This window comes from Podarcis melisellensis, assembly GCF_964234715.1.
Source record: "Podarcis melisellensis genome assembly, chromosome: 14".
Lineage (NCBI taxonomy): Eukaryota > Metazoa > Chordata > Lepidosauria > Squamata > Lacertidae > Podarcis > Podarcis melisellensis.
Genome location: NC_138546.1, coordinates 2,928,118 through 2,949,530, shown reverse-complemented (window position 1 = coordinate 2,949,530; position 21,413 = coordinate 2,928,118). Strand labels below are relative to the sequence as shown.

General features: G+C 49.4%; 2 protein-coding genes across 5 annotated transcripts in view; one reads left to right on the top strand and one right to left on the bottom strand.

Moving 5' to 3' along the window:
• The window catches only part of CARD11 (caspase recruitment domain family member 11), a 313,312-nt gene that overhangs the window by 116,067 nt on the left and 175,832 nt on the right, over window positions 1-21,413 (bottom strand). The window lies entirely within an intron of this gene.
• AMZ1 (archaelysin family metallopeptidase 1) lies at window positions 704-19,540 on the top strand. Of its 4 annotated transcripts, none has more exons than XM_081889296.1 (7): window positions 704-850; window positions 7,165-7,504; window positions 8,639-8,806; window positions 10,915-11,043; window positions 15,655-15,821; window positions 16,548-16,724; window positions 18,357-19,540. In XM_081889296.1, exons 2-7 carry the CDS (start codon window positions 7,201-7,203, stop codon window positions 18,924-18,926), a joined length of 1,515 nt encoding a protein of 504 aa, XP_081745422.1. In that variant the 5' UTR covers window positions 704-850; window positions 7,165-7,200; the 3' UTR covers window positions 18,927-19,540. The 4 variants fall into 4 exon arrangements, with proteins under 4 accessions (XP_081745422.1, XP_081745423.1, XP_081745421.1 ...); XM_081889297.1 differs by having other exon boundaries at window positions 728-850; window positions 18,401-18,601; XM_081889295.1 differs by lacking the exon at window positions 704-850 and adding an exon at window positions 914-1,043.

Here is a 21,413-nt window from a genome sequence, read left to right as displayed (position 1 = left end):
ACTCCATCCTCACTGTCTTTTAACGGGTGAATTTTGTGGCTGCATGACCCTGATTGGTTCCATTTATTGTTCACTCCAGTAAGGGTGGTTTACCTGTATCTTAATAGATACATAATGAATTAAATCTGAGCGTCCAGAGTACAAGAACTACTGCCCTACAGGTATCTGGTTGGCTGCTGTGAGAACAGGCTGCTGGACTAAGTGAGCCATGGGCCTGATCCAGCAGCCAGGATCCTCGTACGTTTTCAGTGCATTTGGGTACCAGTTGCTGGAAACCCCGGAGGGGAGGGTGTTCTGGTCTTGCGCACGGGCTTCTCTCCATCTCCTTGGCCACTGTGATGATGCTGGACTGGGGGCCCCCCCTGGCCTGATCCGGCCCCAGGGCTCTCCTAACGTCCTTCCCAGCAGCAGGGATAACATACTTGGCTCCTAACCTTGAACGCTCTTGGGAGGAAAAGGCTTGTTAAAAGCATTTTCCGGATGCCAGGGATGCAAAGGCGCAAGACTTGCCAATGTGTTCTGAGGAAGGGCCAGTCAAATGGCAACCGGGGTGGTTTGTTTTTCCTGCGGCTTGTTTTCCTATCACGCCCCCACTTTCCCCAACACTGCCCCCTCTTCCTCATCGGAGCCCCCCCTCCTTCTGCCTCGCCTGCTCTCTCCCCAGTCCCCACCCCGCCTCTCCAGCCGGCGGCGCGCAAACCCCATCCGCCCGGCGCGTCACGGCTTCGCCAGCTGCCCCCCCTCCGTCTCCCGCTCGCCCCAGCCGGCCTCCCTCTCTCCCTCCCTCCCTCTCCGTCTGCAGGAAGGGAGATCCCCGCGCAACCCCAGCTGCGTTTGGAGGGAGAGCGAGGTAAGTGACGGCCGCTTCGCCGCCGCCAAGCGCTGCAGATTTGCAAGAGAGGCGGTCGAGAGAGGGGGACCCCCGTTGCAAATCGCGGAGGAGGAGGAGGAGGAAACGCGCCTTTGCAAAGTGGCTTCTCCAGATCCGGGGAGGTGGCGGGAGGAGTTTGGGGACTCCCCGCTCCCTGGGGAGAAAAGGGCAGGTGCGTCGCGCACAACTGCAAGAAACGCTGGCGAGCCACGTCGTTGCTCCGGCTCAGCCAAGCGCCGTCTTAGGAAGGGGCTTCGCTCATATCCGCGTCGACGCGGGAGATCCGCTTCCCGGCTTCGCCGCCGCCGCTCGACCGGGAGAATTCCGTTGCCTGGGGCTCCCGTTGCCCTTCGCCTGTCATCGGACGGGGAGAAGGACAAGCGGCGAGCAACTTGCGACAGGCTCGGGGGCAGAGGCGCTGCGGATCGGGAGGTGCTGCAGCGGGGTGTGAGTGAACGTGAGAATGAGCCCGGGAGTCGCGTTCCGGGGTCCGGCGCGCACGCGGGTCGGGAGAGCGTGACGGGCGGGCACCCGCGTCCGGGAAAGGGGTCCCAAGGAGAGGGGGTGAGATCGGTGCCAGGGTTATCTCTAAACTCGCAGGACGCGCCAAGAGCGGCTGGTGTTCTGCAAAATAATATCGCCGCCCGCCCTGGTCCTCTGGAGGCCCTTCCGTTAACCTTTACATTCATGTAAATCCCGCCCCGCCTTTTTAATAGATGGAGTGAGCGCTTCTGAAGCGGGCAGCGTGGTTTAGGAGCATAGGAAGCTGCGTTGCCGATCTAGCTCAGTGTTGCCAGCACTGGCCGGCAGCAGCACTCCAGGTGTTCAGAGGAGGCATTGCCAGCCCTAGACGGAAATGCTGGGACCTGTTGCATGCAAAGCAGATTCTTTAGCGGTAATCTACAGCCGTTCCCTAGGGTATCATTAAAAAAATAATACTGCCCACCCAAAAAGTGATATAGAATCAGAATTGTAGCGGTGGAAGCGACCCCACAGGTAGTCTAGTGTCCAACTTCCTGCATTGCAGGAATCACAACTAAAGCATCTATGACAGGTGGCCATCCAAGGTCTGCTTAGAAACCTCCAAGGAAAGGAAGTCTGCCATCTTCTGAGGGAGTCTGTTCCACGGCTGAACAGTTCTAGCTCTTCCAGATGTTTAATCTGAAGCTGCTTTCTTCTAACTTGAATCCATTGGCTTGGGTCCTACTTGCCAGAGCAGGAAAAACAAGCTTGCTCCATCTTCCATGTGGCAGCCCTTTAGGATAGCCCAGTGGCGTAGCGTGGGGGGTGCAGGGGGGCCCGGCCGCACCGGCCGCAACATCTGGGGTTAGGGGGTGCAAATCCACGGGTTAGGGGGTGCAAATTACTTGCCTTGCCCCGGGTGCTGACAACCCATGCTACGCCACTGGGATAGCCATCAAATCCTCCTCTTTTCCAGGCTAAACATACCCAGCTCCTTCAACCGTTCCTCATCAGGCTTGGTTTCCGGACCCTTGCTCATCTTGGTTGCCCTCCTCTGCACACGTTCCAGCTTGTCAACATCCTCCTTAAACTGCGACACCAAGAACTGGACACAGTACTCCAGTTGTGGTCTGACCAAGGCAGACTAGAGCAATACTATGACTTCCCTTGATTGGGGCACGATGCTTCTGTTGATGCAGCCTAGAATAGCATTTGTACTTTTTGTTGCTGCAGCGCACTCCCAGCCGTCATTCCTTCTCTGGTCACTGCTATGGATGGACGGCCAGAATGACCATCAGGCACTGTGACTGTCTGCAAAGCATTCCCATACGGCAGTGTTAACGTTGCCAGACTTCATGTCACGTTCGCAGACATCTTTGTAACACAGAGTTGGTCTGCCGATAGGCTTGGTGCCCGAAGCCAGCTCCCCATAGAGCATGGGTTGGCAAACTAAGGCCTGGGGGCTGGATCTGGCCCAATCGCCTTCTAAATCCGGCCCATGGACGGTCTGGGAATCAGCGTGTTTTTACATGAGTAGAATGTGTGCTTTTATTTAAAATGCATCTCTGGGTTATTTGTGGGGCATAGGAATTTGTTCATATTTTTTATTCTTCAAAATATATATCAGCCCCCCACAAGGTCTGAGGGACAGTGGACCGACCCCCTGCTGAAAAATTTTGCTGACCCCTGCTGTAGAGCATGCCCCTGGGGATCCTGCCACCTTCCATTCTGTGGACATGGTCGAGCCAGGATAGGAGTGTGAACACACTGGGAATGTGGGCTTGGGAGAACACATCATGGTTTGAGACTCTGCCCTGCCATGTGAAACCCCAAATCTTCCTGATGCAGCACATATGGAAAGTGTTGAGGCGTCACTCCTGGTGGCTGTAATTGCCCACAACTTGCTTCTGTAAAGCAGCATGCTCAACAGGCAAGCCTGGTAGACCTTCGTCTTGGTACTGGATTTTAGCATCATCTTTCGCCAAAGCCTTTTGGAGAGGCAAGCTGTGGCCGTAGCTGCCTTGCTGGCACTCTTATCCAGCTTTTCTCCTGTGATGCTGCTGTTGGGAGGAGAGACAGTTTGGGTTGCTTCCCCAGGAAACAGGAAGGAGCTTCTACAAACTGTGTGTAGGTAGACTCTTACTGCTCCTCATCACAGCACAATTCCTAGGAGCCACACACATCCAACGGTGAGGTAGATTAAGGTTACCAGTCATCTCCGTTTCCCGGGGACAGTCCCCGGATTTACAAATCAGTACCCATATAAACGAAGGCGCTGTGGGTTAAACCACAGAGCCTAGGGCTTGCTGATCAGAAGGTCGGCGGTTTGAATCCCCATGACGGGGTGAGTTCCCGTTGCTTGGTCCCAGCTCCTGCCAACCTAGCAGTTCCAAAGCACGTCAAAGTGCAAGTAGATGAATAGGTACCACTCCGGCGGGAAGGTAAACGGCGTTTCCGTGTGCTGCTCTGGTTCGCCAGAAGTGGCTTAGTCATCCTGGCCACATGACCTGGAAGCTGTACGCCGGCTCCCTCAGCCAATAAAGCGAGATGAGCGCCGCAACCCCAGAGTCGGTCACGACTGGACCTAATAGTCAGGGGTCCCTTTACCTTTACCCATATAAAATCCATTGAAGTTGAAAAGTGTCCCCGGATTCATGGAAAAAAATCTGGTCAAACCTTAGGGTAGATCCATGTTCAGCTATGTCACAGTGCTCCAATTTTCCTACGCCTCTTTTTAGTTGCCTGTCGTGTGAGCACGGGCCCCTGGTGGCTCCTGTTTTGCTTTTTAAAATCTTGTCTTGCATTAAAAACAAGGCCCATTTATGCAAAGTATCCGGTCTCTCCGGAGAAGTATGAACAAGGTGCCCCTGAGCAGTGTGGAAAAGCTGCAGTTTGCCCGTGGGCGCCTTCATGACATGGTTTTTATTCTGAGAAGCTCTGCATGCTGACGGTCTGTGTGCATTTCCTTGTCCTCTGTTCTGGGCACATGGGAAATGGCAGGAGAAGGAGGCTCCTGAATGTCTGCCAGGGCTGGGGGGGACAAACAGAACGGAGAGATCACTAAAATGAACGGCCAAGTGGAATATGCAGCTTTGAAACAGAGCGACATAGCGGGGGGAGGGGGGGAGGGAGCCCTTGGCAGAGTTGCAAAAGCCACGTGAACCTGTGAGCCAAATACGGTTTGCTTTAGCAGAGCATCATTATGAACTTCAGTTCATAATGTCCCACTCATTGCACTCTCTGATTTACAAATGGAAAACGAGGACTGAACGGGTGGCTTTGCCCAACGCCTTTAGCGACGAGCGATGCTAAACTGGATTTAGTGCTCCTCGTTTTCAAAGGGTTCAGCTAGAACACGGCTGAATGCGGCAGCTAGACTGGTGACTGGGAGCGGCCGCCGGGACCACATAACACCGGTTCTGAGAGATCTGCATCGGCTCCCAGTACGTTTCCAAGCACAATTCAAAGTGTTGGTGCTGACCTTTAAAGCCCTAAACGGCCTCTGCCCAGGATACCTGAAAGAACGTCTCCACCCCCATTGTTCAGCCCAAACACTGAGGTCCAGCTCTGAGGGCCATCTGCCGGTTGTCTCCCTGTGAGAAGTGAAGCTACAGGGAACCAGGCAGAGGGCCTTCTCAGTGGTGGTGCCCGTCCTGTGGAACGCCCTCCCTTCAGATGTCAAGGAAATAAACAACTATCTGACTTTTATAAGGCATCTGAAGGCAGCCCTGTTTAGGGAAGTTTTTAATGTTTGAGGTTTTATCGTGTTTTTAATATTCTGTTGGGAGCCGTCCAAAGTGGCTTGGGTATTATTATTATTATTATTATTATTATTATTATTATTATGCCACTGTGAGAACAGGATGCTGGACTAGATGGGCCACTGGCCTGATCCAGTTGCAGGCTTAGGTTCTTATGAAGGGACCCAGAGGCTCATTTGGTACAATTCCTTGCAATTCAAGATGCTACTAAGCCAGAATCCCAGAATTCACAACCTCTTTCTCACTCCCTTGAGCCATTCACTTGCCCCTGCCTTTTCCTATGGAATAGGTTGCCAACTTCTTTTCTCTTGGCCCTGCTCCCAGCCCAGAGTGTTGGACTGGGGCTTAGGAGACCTGAGTTCTAATCCCCCCTCAGCCATGAGACTCACTGGGTGAGAGTCTCTCAGCATAGCCTACCTCACAGGTTAGCTGTGAGGATAAAAGGGGAAGGGGAGAATGTCCTTGAGCTCTTTGGGTGAAAGGTAGGATATAAATGCAATACTACAACAATAAAAGAAATGTGATATTTTATTGTCATTTTTTTATTAATTGCTTTCTAAGCAACCATCTCAAGCTGATGTAAGCTAGAGATAATTAAAAACAGAAGAAACAGCAAAAAGTTTTAAAATGAACCTTAAGCCATACAAAGCAGACATTTGTGGTGAAGAGCCATTTATCCCGCTGGGAAGCAGTCAGAACAAAAATGCCTTCAGTTGCTTCCAGAATGTGGGCTCCTGCAGGGATGCTATTCCACAGAACAGGGACAGCCACACTAAAAGCCCTGTTCCGAGTTACTCCGGAGGAGGCTTCTAAGATCTTTGGAACTTGCAGGGTAAACTTTCCCACAGACCACACGGGGCTACTGAGTACCGTATTTTTCGCTCTATAACACGCACCCGACCATAACACGCACATAGTTTTTAGAGGAGGAAAATCCGTAGGCATGCCACCTGTAGGCATTCCCTCCATAACACGCACAGACATTTCCCCTTACTTTTTAGGAGGAAAAAAGTGAGTGCTATGGTGCAAAAAATACGGTATATAAGAGATAAGGGGAACTCGCAGGAAACCTGATCCTGAGTTGTACAGGGACTTGTACTACTGTTAAACCAATTGGAAGACATACAGCTTTGCAAATCACCTGGAGATTCACCAGTAGACGCCCGTCTTCCTTGTGGGCACTTCTGGTTTAAAGCAGTAGGGTGCAAAACCTTTTGACGTCCCACGGTTAAACTCTCGTTCTGCCACACAGTCGTGCCCTATTTTATTATGCTGTTCGTGTTTGCTGCCGTTGCTCCAGAATACGTCTTATCCAAGGAGGGGGGTGGCAGAGCAAAGCAGAGAACGAGAAGGATGGAGCTGAACTTTCAAAGAGAATAATTCATGGGTGCTTATCGGGGAGTCGCTTGGTAGTAGCTGACTTACAAAGGGAATCATTTATGAAGAGATCATTGAAAATTGCATGTGGTGTAATTTAGGGGTGCCTGGTATGATGACAGCCCTAAGCAATGCATTGTATTACAGGAAGGAAGTTCCACGGAGCATCATTTTGGATGGAAACGCTAAACCAAACCATTCTGCAACGGCAGATTGGGGTTGAGTTTTCCCAGGGGATGGAGAAATAATCACCATTTTTTAAAATAGGCAGGTAGATAGTGTCTTGCACCAATTTCACCTACGCGATGGCAGACTTGTGTGGATCACTGCCAAATAAATAAATAAGTAAGTAAGAAAGAAATAAAGACAGAGGAAAAAGTAGACGGGAGAGCAGGGGGAATTGGCTGGCTCAAACCACCAACCTTCTGGTTAACAGCCAGATGCCCTGACCCATTGTGCCAAGGACTGCGGGAGCGATGACTAAATACTCACATCTTTCTGGGATCTGATTATTTTATAGACAACAAAACAAATGTGAAATGGTGCCCCCTGGCATCTGGGCTCCCAGCTTTGATCTCTTCTGAACCGCCATCCTACAACACCTTGAGATGTTTCAGGTGATCCTCAGGGCTTGCTGGCTCCCCTGGGAGCAGAGTCTAGTTAGATGCTGACCATGGTCTCTTCTCCTGGCAGAGGGCAGCACCACTGAAGCGGGGTCTGCCGTCAGCGATGTTGCAGTGCAGACATGCCCAAGAGTTCAGCTTTGGGCCCCGAGCGCTGAAGGACGCCCTGATCTCCACGAACCCTGCGCTGCAGGAGCTCTACGCCAAGGCCTTCTCCAGCGCCGAAAAGCTCTTCCTCTCCGAAGCGTACAACCCGCACAGGACACTTTTCTGCAGCTTGTTCATCCGGACGGCTTTCGACTGGCTCCTCAGCCACCCTGATGCCCCTGAGGACTTTGAAACCTTCTACTACTCCCTGCTGAGGAGGAAGCAGAGAGTCTACCGCAAGCACATATACCTGCAGCCTATAGGTAATGCATCTGCTGGGTCTTTGGCACCAACTAACAAAGGAGACAAGGATGCCATGTGTGGAGTTGAGGTTGTGATGGGAGAGCTATGCAAAGGAGACAGGGAAAGAGGGACCTGTGCCATAGTTCGTGGCTTTTGTGCCTTTCCTCTTGGTCAGGGCACCTGCTTTGCATGCAGAAGGTAGCGCTGGGGGAGACCCCTGCCTGAAACCCTGGTCAGCTGCTGCCAGTCAGTGTAAGCGATACTGAATTAGATGGACCAATGGTCTGAACTCTGTAAAAGGCAGCTTCCTATGTTCTTTAGAAGGGTGCCAGCCCTCCCATCAGATGTCAAAGAGATAAACAACTACCTGACATTTAGAAGACATTCTTGTTCAGGGAAGTTTTTAATGTGTGACATTTTAATGTATTTTTTATCTTTGTTGGAAGCTGCCCAGAGTGGCTGGAGAAACCCAGCCAGATGGGTTGGGTACAAATAAATTATTATTATTATTATTATTATTATTATTATTATTATTATTATTATTATTACAGCAGCAGCAGCAGTAGTGGCTCTGACCACAACAGTACATGATAGTCTGACCGATTTCACTGTAGTTCCTTTCTTTGACCAGGCCTTGGTGGTGACCGAATCTTCACCTGAAATCCCTTAGGAAACAGATTGAGAGGCCGCTCTTGTCTTTGGAGTCCTGCTTCAAGTCCCCATAGGGACTTCACCAGAGCCAGTACCCATCTCTAGTTTTACAATGGACCCTGTCCAAAATCCCCTAGAGCCAGTCTCGCATGTGGCTTTGGATGTAGTTGAAGACCCTGGATGTGTCTTCAACGCATTCCGAAGATGCTGGATTTTCCTTGGTAGACAAGCAAATTGTTTTCGCTTGCAGTAAATCTTCAGATACAGAGTACCCTCTCCCTTATTAGTGATATTCTTTTCCGAGGAAGGCAATGACTGCTCAAAAAGTGCAAATGCCAGGCTCTTACAAAACATATACAAATAATAACATTGGAGGTTCGTGCTCTGGGGATTCTTCTCTTTCCTTGGGATTTTTCTCCTTTCTTGCATTGCTGTAGGGCATAGTCCCCCCCCCCCCCTCAGGAAGAGCCCCAGAGGAACTGACTTGATGCTTTTGCTCTTAGATCTAAGCGACGGCCCTGCTGGGATCTCGCTGCTGGACTCCCTCTGTGGCTGCGTTGAGTCTTTCTTTTGGGGTCTCCGAGTCAAGTGCCTTCCTTCCGTCCCAGTCTCTTCCATCCACTGCTGTTACCGTCACAGCCAGGATTCAGACAGAGTGCAGCTTCATACAGGTAAGCCGACAGGAGAGCAAGTTGGGGGACGGCGAGGCGTGTTACTAGGAAATGGGGCTCAAGTCTGACTTGGGAGAAGGGGGTCAGTGGGGAATTTTGCCAGCCCAGAGGCAAGAGTCAGAGGCAGGGGATCCTTCACGGCTGGAGGGTGGAGCACAGGATGGGTTGGAAGAGGAGGAGACAGGGCAGGCAAATGAAGGGCCAGGTGCTTCCTCACCCTCCCCTGCACCACTGTCTCCCAGAACCAGAAGCGGAGTGAAAAGGGAGGAGCAGAGGAGGTTTCCACGCAGGCGCAGTCTCTGGCTGCGTGCCCAAATCCCGACGGGAGAAAGTACATAAACTGGTGGAGGGGAAGTGGTCCCCTGTTTCTGCAATTGCTCCATAGAGGGCAGACCTGGGAAGAGCATAGTAGATACGAGACTGCTGTGTGTGGGTATTCAGAGCTGTAGAGGTGACTTTAAGTGTGATCTTTGACAGTTAAGAGCTAGCTACCACCCATGTAAGGGACATGGGTGGTGCTGCGGGTTAAACCACAGAGCCTAGGACTTGCAGATCAGAAGGTCGGCGGTTCGAATCCCCGTGACAGGGTGAGCTCCTGTTGCTTGGTCCCTGCTCCTGCCAACCTAGTAGTTCGAAAGCACATCAAAGTGCAAGTAGATAAATAGGTACCGCTCTGGCGGGAAGGTAAACAGCATTTCCGTGCGCTGCTCTGGTTCACCAGAAGTGGCTTAGTCCTGCTGGCCACATGACCCAGAAGCTGTACGCCGGCTCCTTCGGCCAATAAAGCGAGATGAGCACCGCAATCCCAGAGTTGGCCACGACTGGACCTAATGGCCCGGGGTCCCTTTACCTTTACTTCCCATGTGCATTTCTTTGGCTGGGAAGTGCCTTTGACAGTTACCGGGAACTTGAGGTCATCCTTGCCCTCTTCCCTTCTCCCTTGAGTACGTCCTTGAGTCCCCTCAGCCCTCTTAGGCCAGGGATAGAGAAGCAGTGTGGCCCTCCAGAGGTTGTTGGACTCCAGTTCCCATCATCCTTGGCCACTGGCTGTGCTGGTGGAGCTGATGGGAATTGGAGTCCAGTAGCCTCTGGAAGGCCGCACAGCTTTCCCCCCCTGATTTAGGCAATGTTTCCCTTTTGCCTGCACAGTAGAGGAGGAAAGGTGTGAGGCAGGGGGTGGGAGAATAATCTTTCCATGGAAAATTATTCCAAGACTAGCAGCTGCAACAGTAAGCAACCAGATGGAGGATTGCAACCACATTTTCCTTTTGGAACACGCCCCTCCTCACCACACAAACATATTTCCATCCCTTTGTTTTCATGGAAAAAGGTGCTAACCCAAATTGGGTGTGTTTATAATGGATTCCTGATTAGACCGATACCCTGTGGATGTGTTCTGTTCATCCTGTTCCACCCAAGCTACCCAGGAAAGGTTGCAATATATTTAAACTAAGGCTTGAAAATAAACGCTAAAAATCTCATTGGAATAACAAGTCATTACAGAATATAATGGCTTTGGTCTAAGCTACCTGAAAGCTCCTATCTCCCTATACAAACCCATCCAGGTATTAAGATCCTCGAATGAGCATCTTCTCCTGGCACCATCAATATAAGAGGCACAGTTGGGGGTGACATGGGAGAGACAGGGCCTTTTCTGTGGCTGCTCATATACTGTGGGATTCCTTCCCAAGAGAGGTCAGACTGGCTCCCTTTACTTTATCTTGTGAACCTCCTTGAGATCTTCAGGTGAAGGGTAGTATATAAATTTAATATTTTTTTTAAAAAATTTTTTAATTCTGGTTCCATGTATTTTATGTATTTTACCTGTGTTTTTCCATTAGCTAGTTTTATTGCTTTGTATTTTCCAATGGTGTTTTTAAATGCTGTAAGGTGCCTTGAATCCCATCTTGGGAGAAAGGCAGGATATAAATACAGTACACAAACAGACAAACAAAAGCCTGAAACAGGGTACAGGTTAGGCTGTACTTGCTGCTGAAGGGCAGGGAATAGGTTTCTAAATTCTCTTCCAAGGGAATTGAACGATTGACAAGATTGACAAGTTTCACTGGATTGTGTCTTTTGTTTTGGCATCTTCCTTCCCCCCGTAGATGGGATCCTGACCTTTCTGAAGAACAACAAGCCCATGGATGCCCTCTGCGTCTTGGGTCTCACCCTTGCCGACCTCTACCCCTGTGAAACGTGGAGCTTCACCTTCAGCAAGTTCTTGCCTGGCCAAGGTTTGTCCAGGGATGGGGAGGAAAACACCTCCATAGTTCTCTTAAAAAGAGAAGCAGTGTGGTGTAGTGGTTAAGAGCGGCAGACTCGTAATCTGGGGAACCGGGTTCGCGTCTCCGCTCCTCCACCTGCAGCTGCTGGGTGACCTTGGGCCAGTCACACTTCTCTGAAGTCTCTCAGCCCCACTCACCTCACAGAGTGTTTGTTGTGGGGGAGGAAGGGAAAGGAGAATGTTAGCTGCTTTGAGACTCCTGAAGGGGAGTGAAAGGTGGGATATCAAATCCAAACTCTTCTTCTTCGAGTAGTGACGAGGCTGTATGCTATGGTTACCAGATTTTTTTCAATGAATCCAGGGACACTTTTTTTTTTTGAAGCTGAGAAGCAACAGGGAGTCAGTAGTGGGGATGGTGAGGCAAAATAATAATAATAATAATAATAATAATAATAATAATAATAATAATAATAATAATAAAATAATAATAATTTATTTATATCCTGCCCTCCCCAGCCGAAGCCGGGCTCAGGGCGGCTAACAACAATAAAAAAAAAAGAACATATGCATATTGTATAAAGGTGCAAAGCCCTTCTTTCGCACCCTGTGAAACATAAATGCACAGTTTTTAAAAACTGGGCAACAGCATGCCACACGCCTGTGACTCCCAAGCCTCCCCCAATCTCCTGCCTCCTTCCTCCTTTGTTTTGACTGATCGGGGCAGGCTTGGGAGTCACAGGCGGGTGGCTGTTTCCCAGTTTTTTTAAAAAAACCTCTGCACATTTATGTTTCACAGGGTGCAAAAGAAGGGATTTGCACCTTGCCTGCCAGAGAAACCACGTGCCTTGCACTCCTCCTGGGCAACACCCCCTTGCCCGTGACTCCCGAGCCTCCCCAGATCTGTCAAAACAAAGAGGGAAGGGGGCAGGAGATCTGTACCACCGGACATTCCTGGTTCCCCTTCAGCAGTGAAGGTGGCAGCGAGCAGCTCCTGAAGCCAGCCAGAGCCAACTGCGCAACCAGGCTGGCTCCAGGCTGCCGAGGCTGCCACTGCCACGTTTCCCAGGGACAGATTTGCAAATCTGGGGACATTCCGGGGACGGAATTTGTCTGGGGACAGATTTGAAAAACCGGGGACTGTCCCCGGGAACTGGGGATGTCTGGTAACCCTACTGTATGGCTTCCAAAGATGCGGAGCCACCAGTAAAAAGGCTCTGTCCCTGGAACCCACCAGTCTAACAGCAGAGATGTAGTATCATCTCCCTCTCTACAGGAAAGGACCAAAGTTCAGTGGGCACAGCATCTGACTTGCAAGCTAAAGGTCCCAGGTTCAACCCCCAACATCTCCTGACAGGGCTGAGAGACACCTCTCTAAAACCCTGCAGAGCTGCCAATCTGTGTTGACAGTACTGATTTAGACGGACCAACCGATGGTCTGACTTCGTTGCCTATGTTCCTGTGCTCTTCTTTCCACTTGCCACACCCAAGCCCACCTTTTCCACGAAGCACTTCCTTAACATCCACACTCCAGTCTTCATTCCCAGAATAAGCACCTCTGGCTGCATCTGCTCACATCTATCACCTGTTGCCCTTGGCTCTCACCTCCGTTTGCTATCCCAGGGATGGCAGGAGTTGCAGTCGCAGGTTGACCACTCCCATTTGGGACTGTGAGCTCCTTGGAGTGCGGGGTGTGATGCTGAAGCCAGATGCACACAGGTGGGGAATTCATGGCTATAAGTGGCTACTAGGCACAATGGCTCTGCTCTGCCTCTACAGTTGGGAGGCAGCAGAAGCAGCAGAAGAAGAGTTTGGACTTGATACCCCACCTTTCACTCCCCTTTTTGTTGTTTTTTTTCATTTAGTTGTGTCCGACTCTTCGTGACCCCATGGACCAGAGCATGCCAGGCCCTCCTCTCTTCCACTGCCTCCCACAGTTTGGTCAGACTCATGCTAGTAGCTTCGAGAACACTGTCCAACCATCTCGTCCTCTGCCGCCCCCTTCTCCTTGTCTATGGAGACTAGCCCAAGGTCACCCAGCAGCTGCATGTGGAGGAGCTGGGAAGCGAACCCAGTTCACCAGATTACAAGTCCACCGCTCTTAACCACTACACCATGCTGGCCCTCTTCTGTGCTTCTGAATACTGGTTGCTAGAAACCGCTCTTGTGCTCGGATCCTGCTTGTTGGTTTCTCACAGGCAGCTGGGAGAAGAGGATGCTGGGCCAGCAGAGCCACTGGTCTGGTGCAGCAGGTTCTTCTTAAGTTCTTAATGCGCTTGCCCCTCCCTGTATATTTTTGACTGGATTAATTTAAGAGCGAAACAATGATCGATTGTGGTCCTCTCCTCCTGAAATCCCGCCAGTTCTTCCGCTATTCTGCAGTTTTCTATAACTTATTGTTCCGGTTTCATTAATAGTTGCCAAGCGTTTAATGTGGCAAGGATATCAATGAGGTTCTTTGGGTGGTTAATTAGTTGGACAGCCTCCACTCCACTTTCTGATATAGAGGAAACCTGGTAAACCAACCAGATGGACATTAGGCAGTTTGCTTCAAAAATAAAACAAACAAACAAAGGATCCTACCAGATTAATTGTAATTTAATTCATTTAGCTCTACCAGCGCTTTTTTTTTTGCAGCACAGTTATCAATCCTGCTGCTTTCCCAACTGCTTGTTTTTTTGCTTTTAAAATCGGATTTTATTGCAGTTTAGTAATCTGGAATTCTCTATTTTAAGCTGCCTGGGAATTGATCTGAAATAATAAAATAATTACTAACGAAATGCCTGTGAGGGTACACTAGGTAAAGCTACCTGTGGCAGAGCATCTTCTTGGCTTGTGCAGTCAAGTGCCAGGTGCCTGGGTGGTGCTGTATAAACTCTGCGGCTCAGCAGGCCAGATCTTTCGGTCCCTCCGTGGGCAGGTAGGTGAGTCCACCCACTTGTCAATCATCTGGTGTTATAATGACATCAAAGTTGACCCACGGGGCTCAGGGAGGGGTTTTTCCACCAGCATGTTTCCCATAGCAGGGATTCCATCTTGCCCTCTGGATTGTGGATGCCCGCTGCCGGAACATGGAAGTTGTGGTGGCCGGCAGCTCCTCTTCTTCCTCAGCCAGTGACGCACCCTTTTCCACGACGGAGGGGCTCTGTGTCCAAGCTCTCCCCCTGAAAAGGGTGCGTCACTGGTTGGCTGTGGAGGGCGGAGCTGAACTGCTTCTCTCTCAGAGGCAGCACCACAGCCTACCTGCCGGCTTTTCTCATTGACTTTGTGGGTGCCCAGCCCCCACAATAATATTATTGTGGGTGCCCAAGCACCCACAGCGCGCCGGAGTTGGCTCTTATGCCCCATAGGGAACACAGTGGCAAAGCAGCATCTTGTTGTTCTCTAGTCGTTTAGTCGTGTCCACCTCTTTGTGACCCCCTGGACCAGAGCACGCCAGGCACTCCTGTCTTCCACTGCCTCCCGCAACTTGGTCAAACTCATGCTGGTAGCTGTGAGAACACTGTCCAGCCATCTCGTCCTCTGTCGTCCCCTTCTCCTTGTGCCCTCCATCTTTCCCAACATCAGGGTCTTTTCCAGGGAGTCTTTTCTTCTCATGAGGTGGCCAAAGTATTGGAGCCTCAGCTTCAGGATCTGTCCTCCCAGTGAGCACTCAGGGCTGATTTCCTTCAGAATGGAGAGGTTTGATCTTCTTGCAGTCCATGGGACTCTCAAGAGTCTCCTCCAGCACCAGAATTCAAAAGCATCAATTCTTTGACGATCAGCCTTCTTTATGTTCCAGCTCTCACTTCCATACATCACTAGCAGGGCTGAATTCTCTGTTCATCAGTTAAATGCTACTACTTTGGCTGAATGTGCAAGTTCCCTATGGGGAACTGGTGGGCACAGCCAGTGCAGAATTGAACTCTGTTCCCGCACCCATCAGCTTATGTCAGCTGTTATGTCAGCTGATTGACAGCCGGGCCTGGTTTTGGAGAAATGGCCTTGTGGGCAAAACTGGACACCCTGGCAGGCCAAGATTGGCCCAGAGGCCAGAGATGCCCAACTCCTGCTATAATGGATTTATTTGAATATTAAAGTTGCATACAGCAGCGTATTAAAAATTGAGTAATTATGAACTTTTATTTTTCTGCTTGTCAGTCTTTTATAAATTTAATGAACTATTTTTTTTAAAAAAAGAAGTCAATAAGATATACTACTGAGCATTATTCTGCCTGCAAAGTTCTGCACAATTTGCTTAATGCATTCTGAGGTAGCAAGGCTCCTCAAGTACACGTTTACCACACACTCTCCAGCAACAAAACCTCCTATAAATTGGTACTTAACCCCTCACTATTCTATATAGGCATAACACTGGTTTGCTGTGTGCATAATGAAACCAAGCCGCAGTGATCCTCAGCTCCATCTCTCTCTTGCTTAATGCTTAATTTTTAGAAGATAAAACAATGCTGGGATCAGACTGACATCTGTCCATCTTCTCTATATATTTCAACAGACTTCATTATATGACAGATATCTCTATACCCAGATGTGTAAGGGTGGTTTTCCTATCTGGGTGGGATGCCTGGGCGTTTGAGGAAACGAGGCTGATCTCTCTCCCCCCTCTTGTTTCCTGCCTCCGCAGAGGTGGGGGTCTGCAGCTTTGCCAGGTTCACGGGCGACTTCCCCCAGATGGGTTGCACCACATTAAACCCAGCGCCATGGAGGCAAGAGGTTCATGACGAAGTTATGGAACACGCCAGACATCAGGCGTTGCTGTTCAACATGCTGGAGATGCTCCAGTGTTGCAAGGTGAGGCGTGCAATATTTCCCCAACAGCGGAGCACCTGCGTTGCATGCAGAAGGGCCCAGGTTAAGTGCCCAGCAATTAAACACACACACACAAAAGGATCTGGTACAGTGCTGGATTTACATATAAGCTAAAGAAACTGTAGCTTAGGGCCCCACTCTCTTGGGGGCCCCAAAAAAATTAAAGGAAAAAAAACACCTGGATGTACATTTCCCAAATATAAGATAAAAAACAGATAAAATTAAACCTACATACAACAACAGTGTTTTGTTCCTAGTAATGGGTCCCGCCTGCTAGCCTGTTCCCTCAAATGGTTTGCTCATTTCTATATATAGGGTGCCTACATTCTGCATGGACAGGTTGCAGGGCAACATATAGCATGCAGCTGCAGACTGCAGCGCACCACAGTTGAATGTTGGTCAAGCTGCTGTAGCTGTTATCTAATATTAAAGAGTGCTCGTAGAATGATGATCAGGCAGTGTAGATTAAGGGTATGAGCATATATTATGAGCATATATTCAACACAAAAAACAGTGACAATTTGTTGTTGACAAAGGACAGCTGGACATATAAAGGGCCCCATTACCTTCAGCAGCTTAGGGCCTCATCAAACCTAAATCCGGCCCTGGTGATGGTGGAAGAAAGGAGAACCAGTTCAAGGCAGGAAAGGCAAACTCAACAGTGAAAGTTCAGCTTAATCTGCTCTTGGTTTTCCCCCTCAATGAAAGGTCACATGCCATGAGATCTGCCACCTGATTGGCTTGGGGAATTGCCGCTGGCTCCAGTGCATCATGCAGGGGGCTCTGAGTTTGGATGAAGTTCTGCTGCGGCCGCTGGAGCCCTGCCCAATATGCCTCCGGAAGCTGCAGTACGTGGTGGGTTTCAAACTCATCGAGCGCTACAAGGTAAGAGAATCAGAGAGCAAGATGGCTCTTTCCCCTCCTTTCTGAAAGGCGGGAGTTCGTCTGGTCACCAGCTCCAGGCTGCTCATCTTATAATCCCCATCAGAGGGAGACGGAAGCAGAGAAGTTGTCTGGAGAGCAGAAACCTACAGGTGGCTCAAGAGAGTGTCAGGCCATTTGCCATATAGGAAATGCAAGGGATCAGCCTGTCTGTGTCCCTGTGTGGCTCTCCTCATACAGGTCCTCATTCTGGTCAGGTTATGCACCCCTAAGGCACAGGATAAGGCTGAGAGAGGACTGGCCATGGAGCAGGTGCTCGTTCCTGAAGCTGTGCAGGGGCTCTGCAGGATCTGTGGCCACACTCAAGGGAAATGGTTGATGCTTTAGTTCAGCTCTCCATATACTTTGGACTGCTATTGCCATCAGCCTCAGTTTGTGCTTTTTGGGGCCAATAGGAGTTGTAATCCAAAAGATCTAGCTGACAAAAGCTGCTTTAATCTGAGCTGAAGCAAATGCTTCAATAGCAAATCAGACCTATAATAATAATTTATTATTTATACCCCGCCCATCTGGCTGGGTTTCCCCAGCCACTCCGGGCGGCTCCCAAGAGAATATTAAAAACACAACACAGCATTAAACATTAAAAACTTCCCTAAACAGGGCTGCCTTCAGATGTCTTTTGAAAGTAGTTGCTTATTGTCTTGACATCTGGTGGGAGGGCGTTCCACAGGGCGGGTGCCACCACCGAGAAGGCCCTCTGCCTGGTTCTCTGTAACCTCACTTCTCGCAGTGAGGGAACCACCAGAAGCCCCTCGGAGCAGGACCTCAGTGTCCAGGCTGAACGATGGGGGTGGAGACACTTCTCCAGGTATACAGGACCGGAGAAGTGGTTGTTTAGGGCTTTAAAGGCCAGCACCAACACCAACACTTTGAATTGTGCTCAGAAACATACTGAGAGCCAATGCAGGTCTCTCACGACTGGTGTTATATGGTCCCGGTGGCTGCTCCCAGTCACCAGTCTAGCTGCCGCATTCTGGATTAATTGCAGTTTCCAAGTCACTTTCAAAGGTAGCCCCATGTAAAACGCATTGCAATATCCAAGCGGGAGATAGCTAGAGCATGCACCATTCTGGCGAGACAGTCTGTGGACAGGTAGGGTCTCAGCCTGCATACCAGATGGAGCTGGTAGATAGACACAGAATTAACCTGCACTTCCATGGACAGCTGTGAGTCCGAAATGACTCCCAGGCTCCGCACCTGGTCCTCGGGGCACAGTTACCCCATTCAGGACCACGGAGTCCCCCACAACCACCTGCCCCCTGTCAGATAGTTTTAGCAAAGACAGTACTTCTGTCTTGTCAGGATTCAACCTCATGTCACCCGCCATCCATCATCCAACCTGCCCAAATCAGGAGAGCCCGAGCCTAAGAGAAGGTCCTAGGTAGGTATCTCCTAGGTAGGGACTTCTGCTTGGGGAGTTTCTGGAAGTCCATGCAGACAACTCCGAGCTAGGTAAACCAACGGGTCTCACTTGGAACAAGGCAGCGCCCTCTGTTTCTGTGCTCCCTGATTATCAGTGCCCTGATCTGAAATGGCAACAGAAGCAGTCACCCCGTTTTATGTTCTCTGGTGCAGAAACTCTATGCCTGGATGCAAACTCTTTTGTCTACCTGGCCCAGCCAAGACCCGGCAGACTTGTCCGTATCGGAAGACGTTTTGCCATACAGCGCTGACTCTGGGATGGGTGGCGAGAACGATTCCGAAGCGGTGACGTCCCTCTCGGAGCCCCTGACCCCAGATACTTGCAGCCAGGCGGTTTCCACATTGCAGGATCTTGACCTCGACGAGCCGTCCTGTTCTCTGGCCGATGCTCCCAGCCAGGAGCGTCTGGGCGCTGCTCCCAAGCCCTCGGACATAATTAAGGAGTACACCCTGTGGCTGGAGATGTGCATCGCCGCTCTCGAAAAGGACGTATCCGAGGAGGATCTCTTGCAAGTAGACAAGGCGGTGGATGCCCTGGCCCGCTGGGAAATGTTCACAGGGGAGCTGCCCAGTGTCCGGAGGGACCTGCCTTTTGCCAGTGACACTGTGGGGCTGCGGAAGGTCCTTGGAGACAAATTCTCCTCCTTGAGAAGGAAACTGAGCTCCAGGAAAGCAGCCAGGGGTGAATCTTCCCCTTGTCGCTGGAGATGGGAGGACAGCTAGCCCCACGGAGACACACTGCCTGTTTCTCATATTCATTAATTGTGGGTTTTGTTAGTTCCCTTTCTTCTTGTTATGCCTCTCGTCCTTTCCACTGCAAGTTCTCGTTGATTTATCAGAGAAAGAATCAAGAACTCTCCTAGTGCAATTAAAAAAAAAATCTTCTACTGAAGTATTTCCTTGTCCTTCCTGAAGCAAGTCTTTGGTTTGTTGTATCCAAATGTGCAAATATGATCAGAAGAGTCTTTCAGGTAACCGTTGTAAGTCATATAGGGCTTTAAAAGTTTTAACCAGTACTTTAAATTGGGCCTGAAAATCAACCCAGGTAGACTATTTGGTCCAAACTTAGCATTTTTCTTTTAGGGTTTTGAGAGTTAAATGTATTTTAAGACAAGCACACTCTACTCTCTCCCACCTCCCATCAAGTCATGAACTTTGTTCTATATAGCTGCACTCAAATTCCAAGGCTAAACCATTGACACCCACCCCCCAAATAATGTCACCTTTTTAAGGATCCAGCTATAAATAACTTGAGCTCCTTTGCTGCATAATAAAGCAATTGAGAGGAATGCATGCTTTCCTGGCAATCTCTAGAGACACTTGGGCCTTTTCAACCAAGGAGAAGAGGAGCCGGTGTGGAAATTGTCCCTCCAACATACACAAAGTTTGAAAAGCATCTGCAAGTGTTCCTTTAGAAACAGGAAGCCAGGATGTAGTTCTTCCAAACAAATGCAATTTAAAATTTAAAAAACCATATTCTTGCAAGCACTGTTTAAAAATTTTTTTTTAGAAAAAGTGCTGGTACTCACCATGAAGTTGTTATACCAGAAAAAAAGAACTTCTTGCAACCATGCTAAATCTCAGCTGTTGTGCTAACTTCTTGCACCATGGTCCCAGCACATGCAGATGATTCTGGAAGATGTTGTTATGATTTTCAGGACATGCAAGACACAGGCTGGCGGAACTGAGAGAACATGACTTTGAGCACAGCCAGCACTCTCTGGCAACCTCTCCACACATTGCAGTGTAAGATAATAATAATAATAATAATAATAATAATAATAATAATAATTTATTTATACCCCGCCCTCCCCGGCCAGAGCCGGGGTCAGGGCGGCTAGCACCAGTAAAATTACAATAAAAACATAATGGGGGGGACCCAATTTAAAATACAGGTTAAAAATAAAATTTAAAATGCAGCCTCATTTTAATAGTAGTCCATAGATCAAAACCATAAGCGGAGGGAAACAAAAGGGTCAGACTGAGTCCAAACCAAAGGCCAGGTGGAACAGCTCTGTCTTGCAGGCCCTGCGGAAAGATGTCAAGTCCCACAGGGCCCTAATCTCTTGGGACAGAGCGTTCCACCAAGTCGGGGCCAGTACTGAAAAGGCCCTGGCCCTAGCTGAGACCAATCTAACCACCTTGCAACTTGGGACCTCCAAAGTGTTGTCATTTGTGGACCTTAAGGTCCTCTGTGGGACATATCAGGAGAGGCGGTCCCGTAGGACCTTAATATCAGTGGGGGTAGGCAAGCTCTCTTTTGAGGTAGCTATTCGGCCATTTTTACTGGCCTTTTCTGTAGCTTCAGGGAATTACAAATTGGGAGAGTGCTGTTGCGCTCAGGCTCTGCTTAGGGGCTCCCTACAGCTATCTGGCCAGCCACTGTGAGAATAGGATGCTAGACTCAATGGGCCTTGGGTCTCATCCAGCAGGACCCTTTCTGATGTTCTTAGGACTGCTGTGAACCGTCCAAATAAGTGGAGCGTTTGCTGGAACACGGTTGAAAAGCCACTGCTGTAATAATGTGCATCTTAGCACATTAGGCCAAGACAAAACCAAGGGCTGAGTAATAGTGTTTTCTACATTCAGATTGTGTAATCATAGTAGACGTTAAAAGAAAAATGAATTGCTCAAAAGTAAAATATGGAATCCAGTGGTGTGTGAACACAGGAAGGCGAGTGCTGTTGATTACTGGGTGAAAACAATCCCTCCCCGCCAAAAAAACATTCACATCTGAAAATGGTGCATTGAGAGTAAACCAAGTTGCTGCCACCTGCTGGTTGCTTAAATATTGCTGTTTCAATGCTCGGGAAATAGCCGTTCTGATTTGTGGAAAACAGCCACTCAAAACATAAACATTATATATTCCTTTTTGGCACTTAAAAATAAAACAGCAACTGTATGTAAAAAATGGGAACGTCACTAAGGGAGGTGGGGGGGGGAGAAGGACAGGGAGAGGGAGGGAGGGAGGCAGGGAATGTTTCAAAGTAAACATTTAGATTAGATTCTTTCATTTTTATCAGCAAGTGATAAACGAGAAGCAAAAGCAAAGATGTGTCTGCATCTCCTCCGTCAGCCAGCAATAGTGTTTGCAGCGCTCTTGCTGTTGCTATGACAACTGCTTCACCAGGCTGAGAGAATCTATCTAGCACCTCTTTAAGCAAGAAGTGGTATGCAGGAGTGTTGGAGAGCGTGCAATATTGTGTGTGT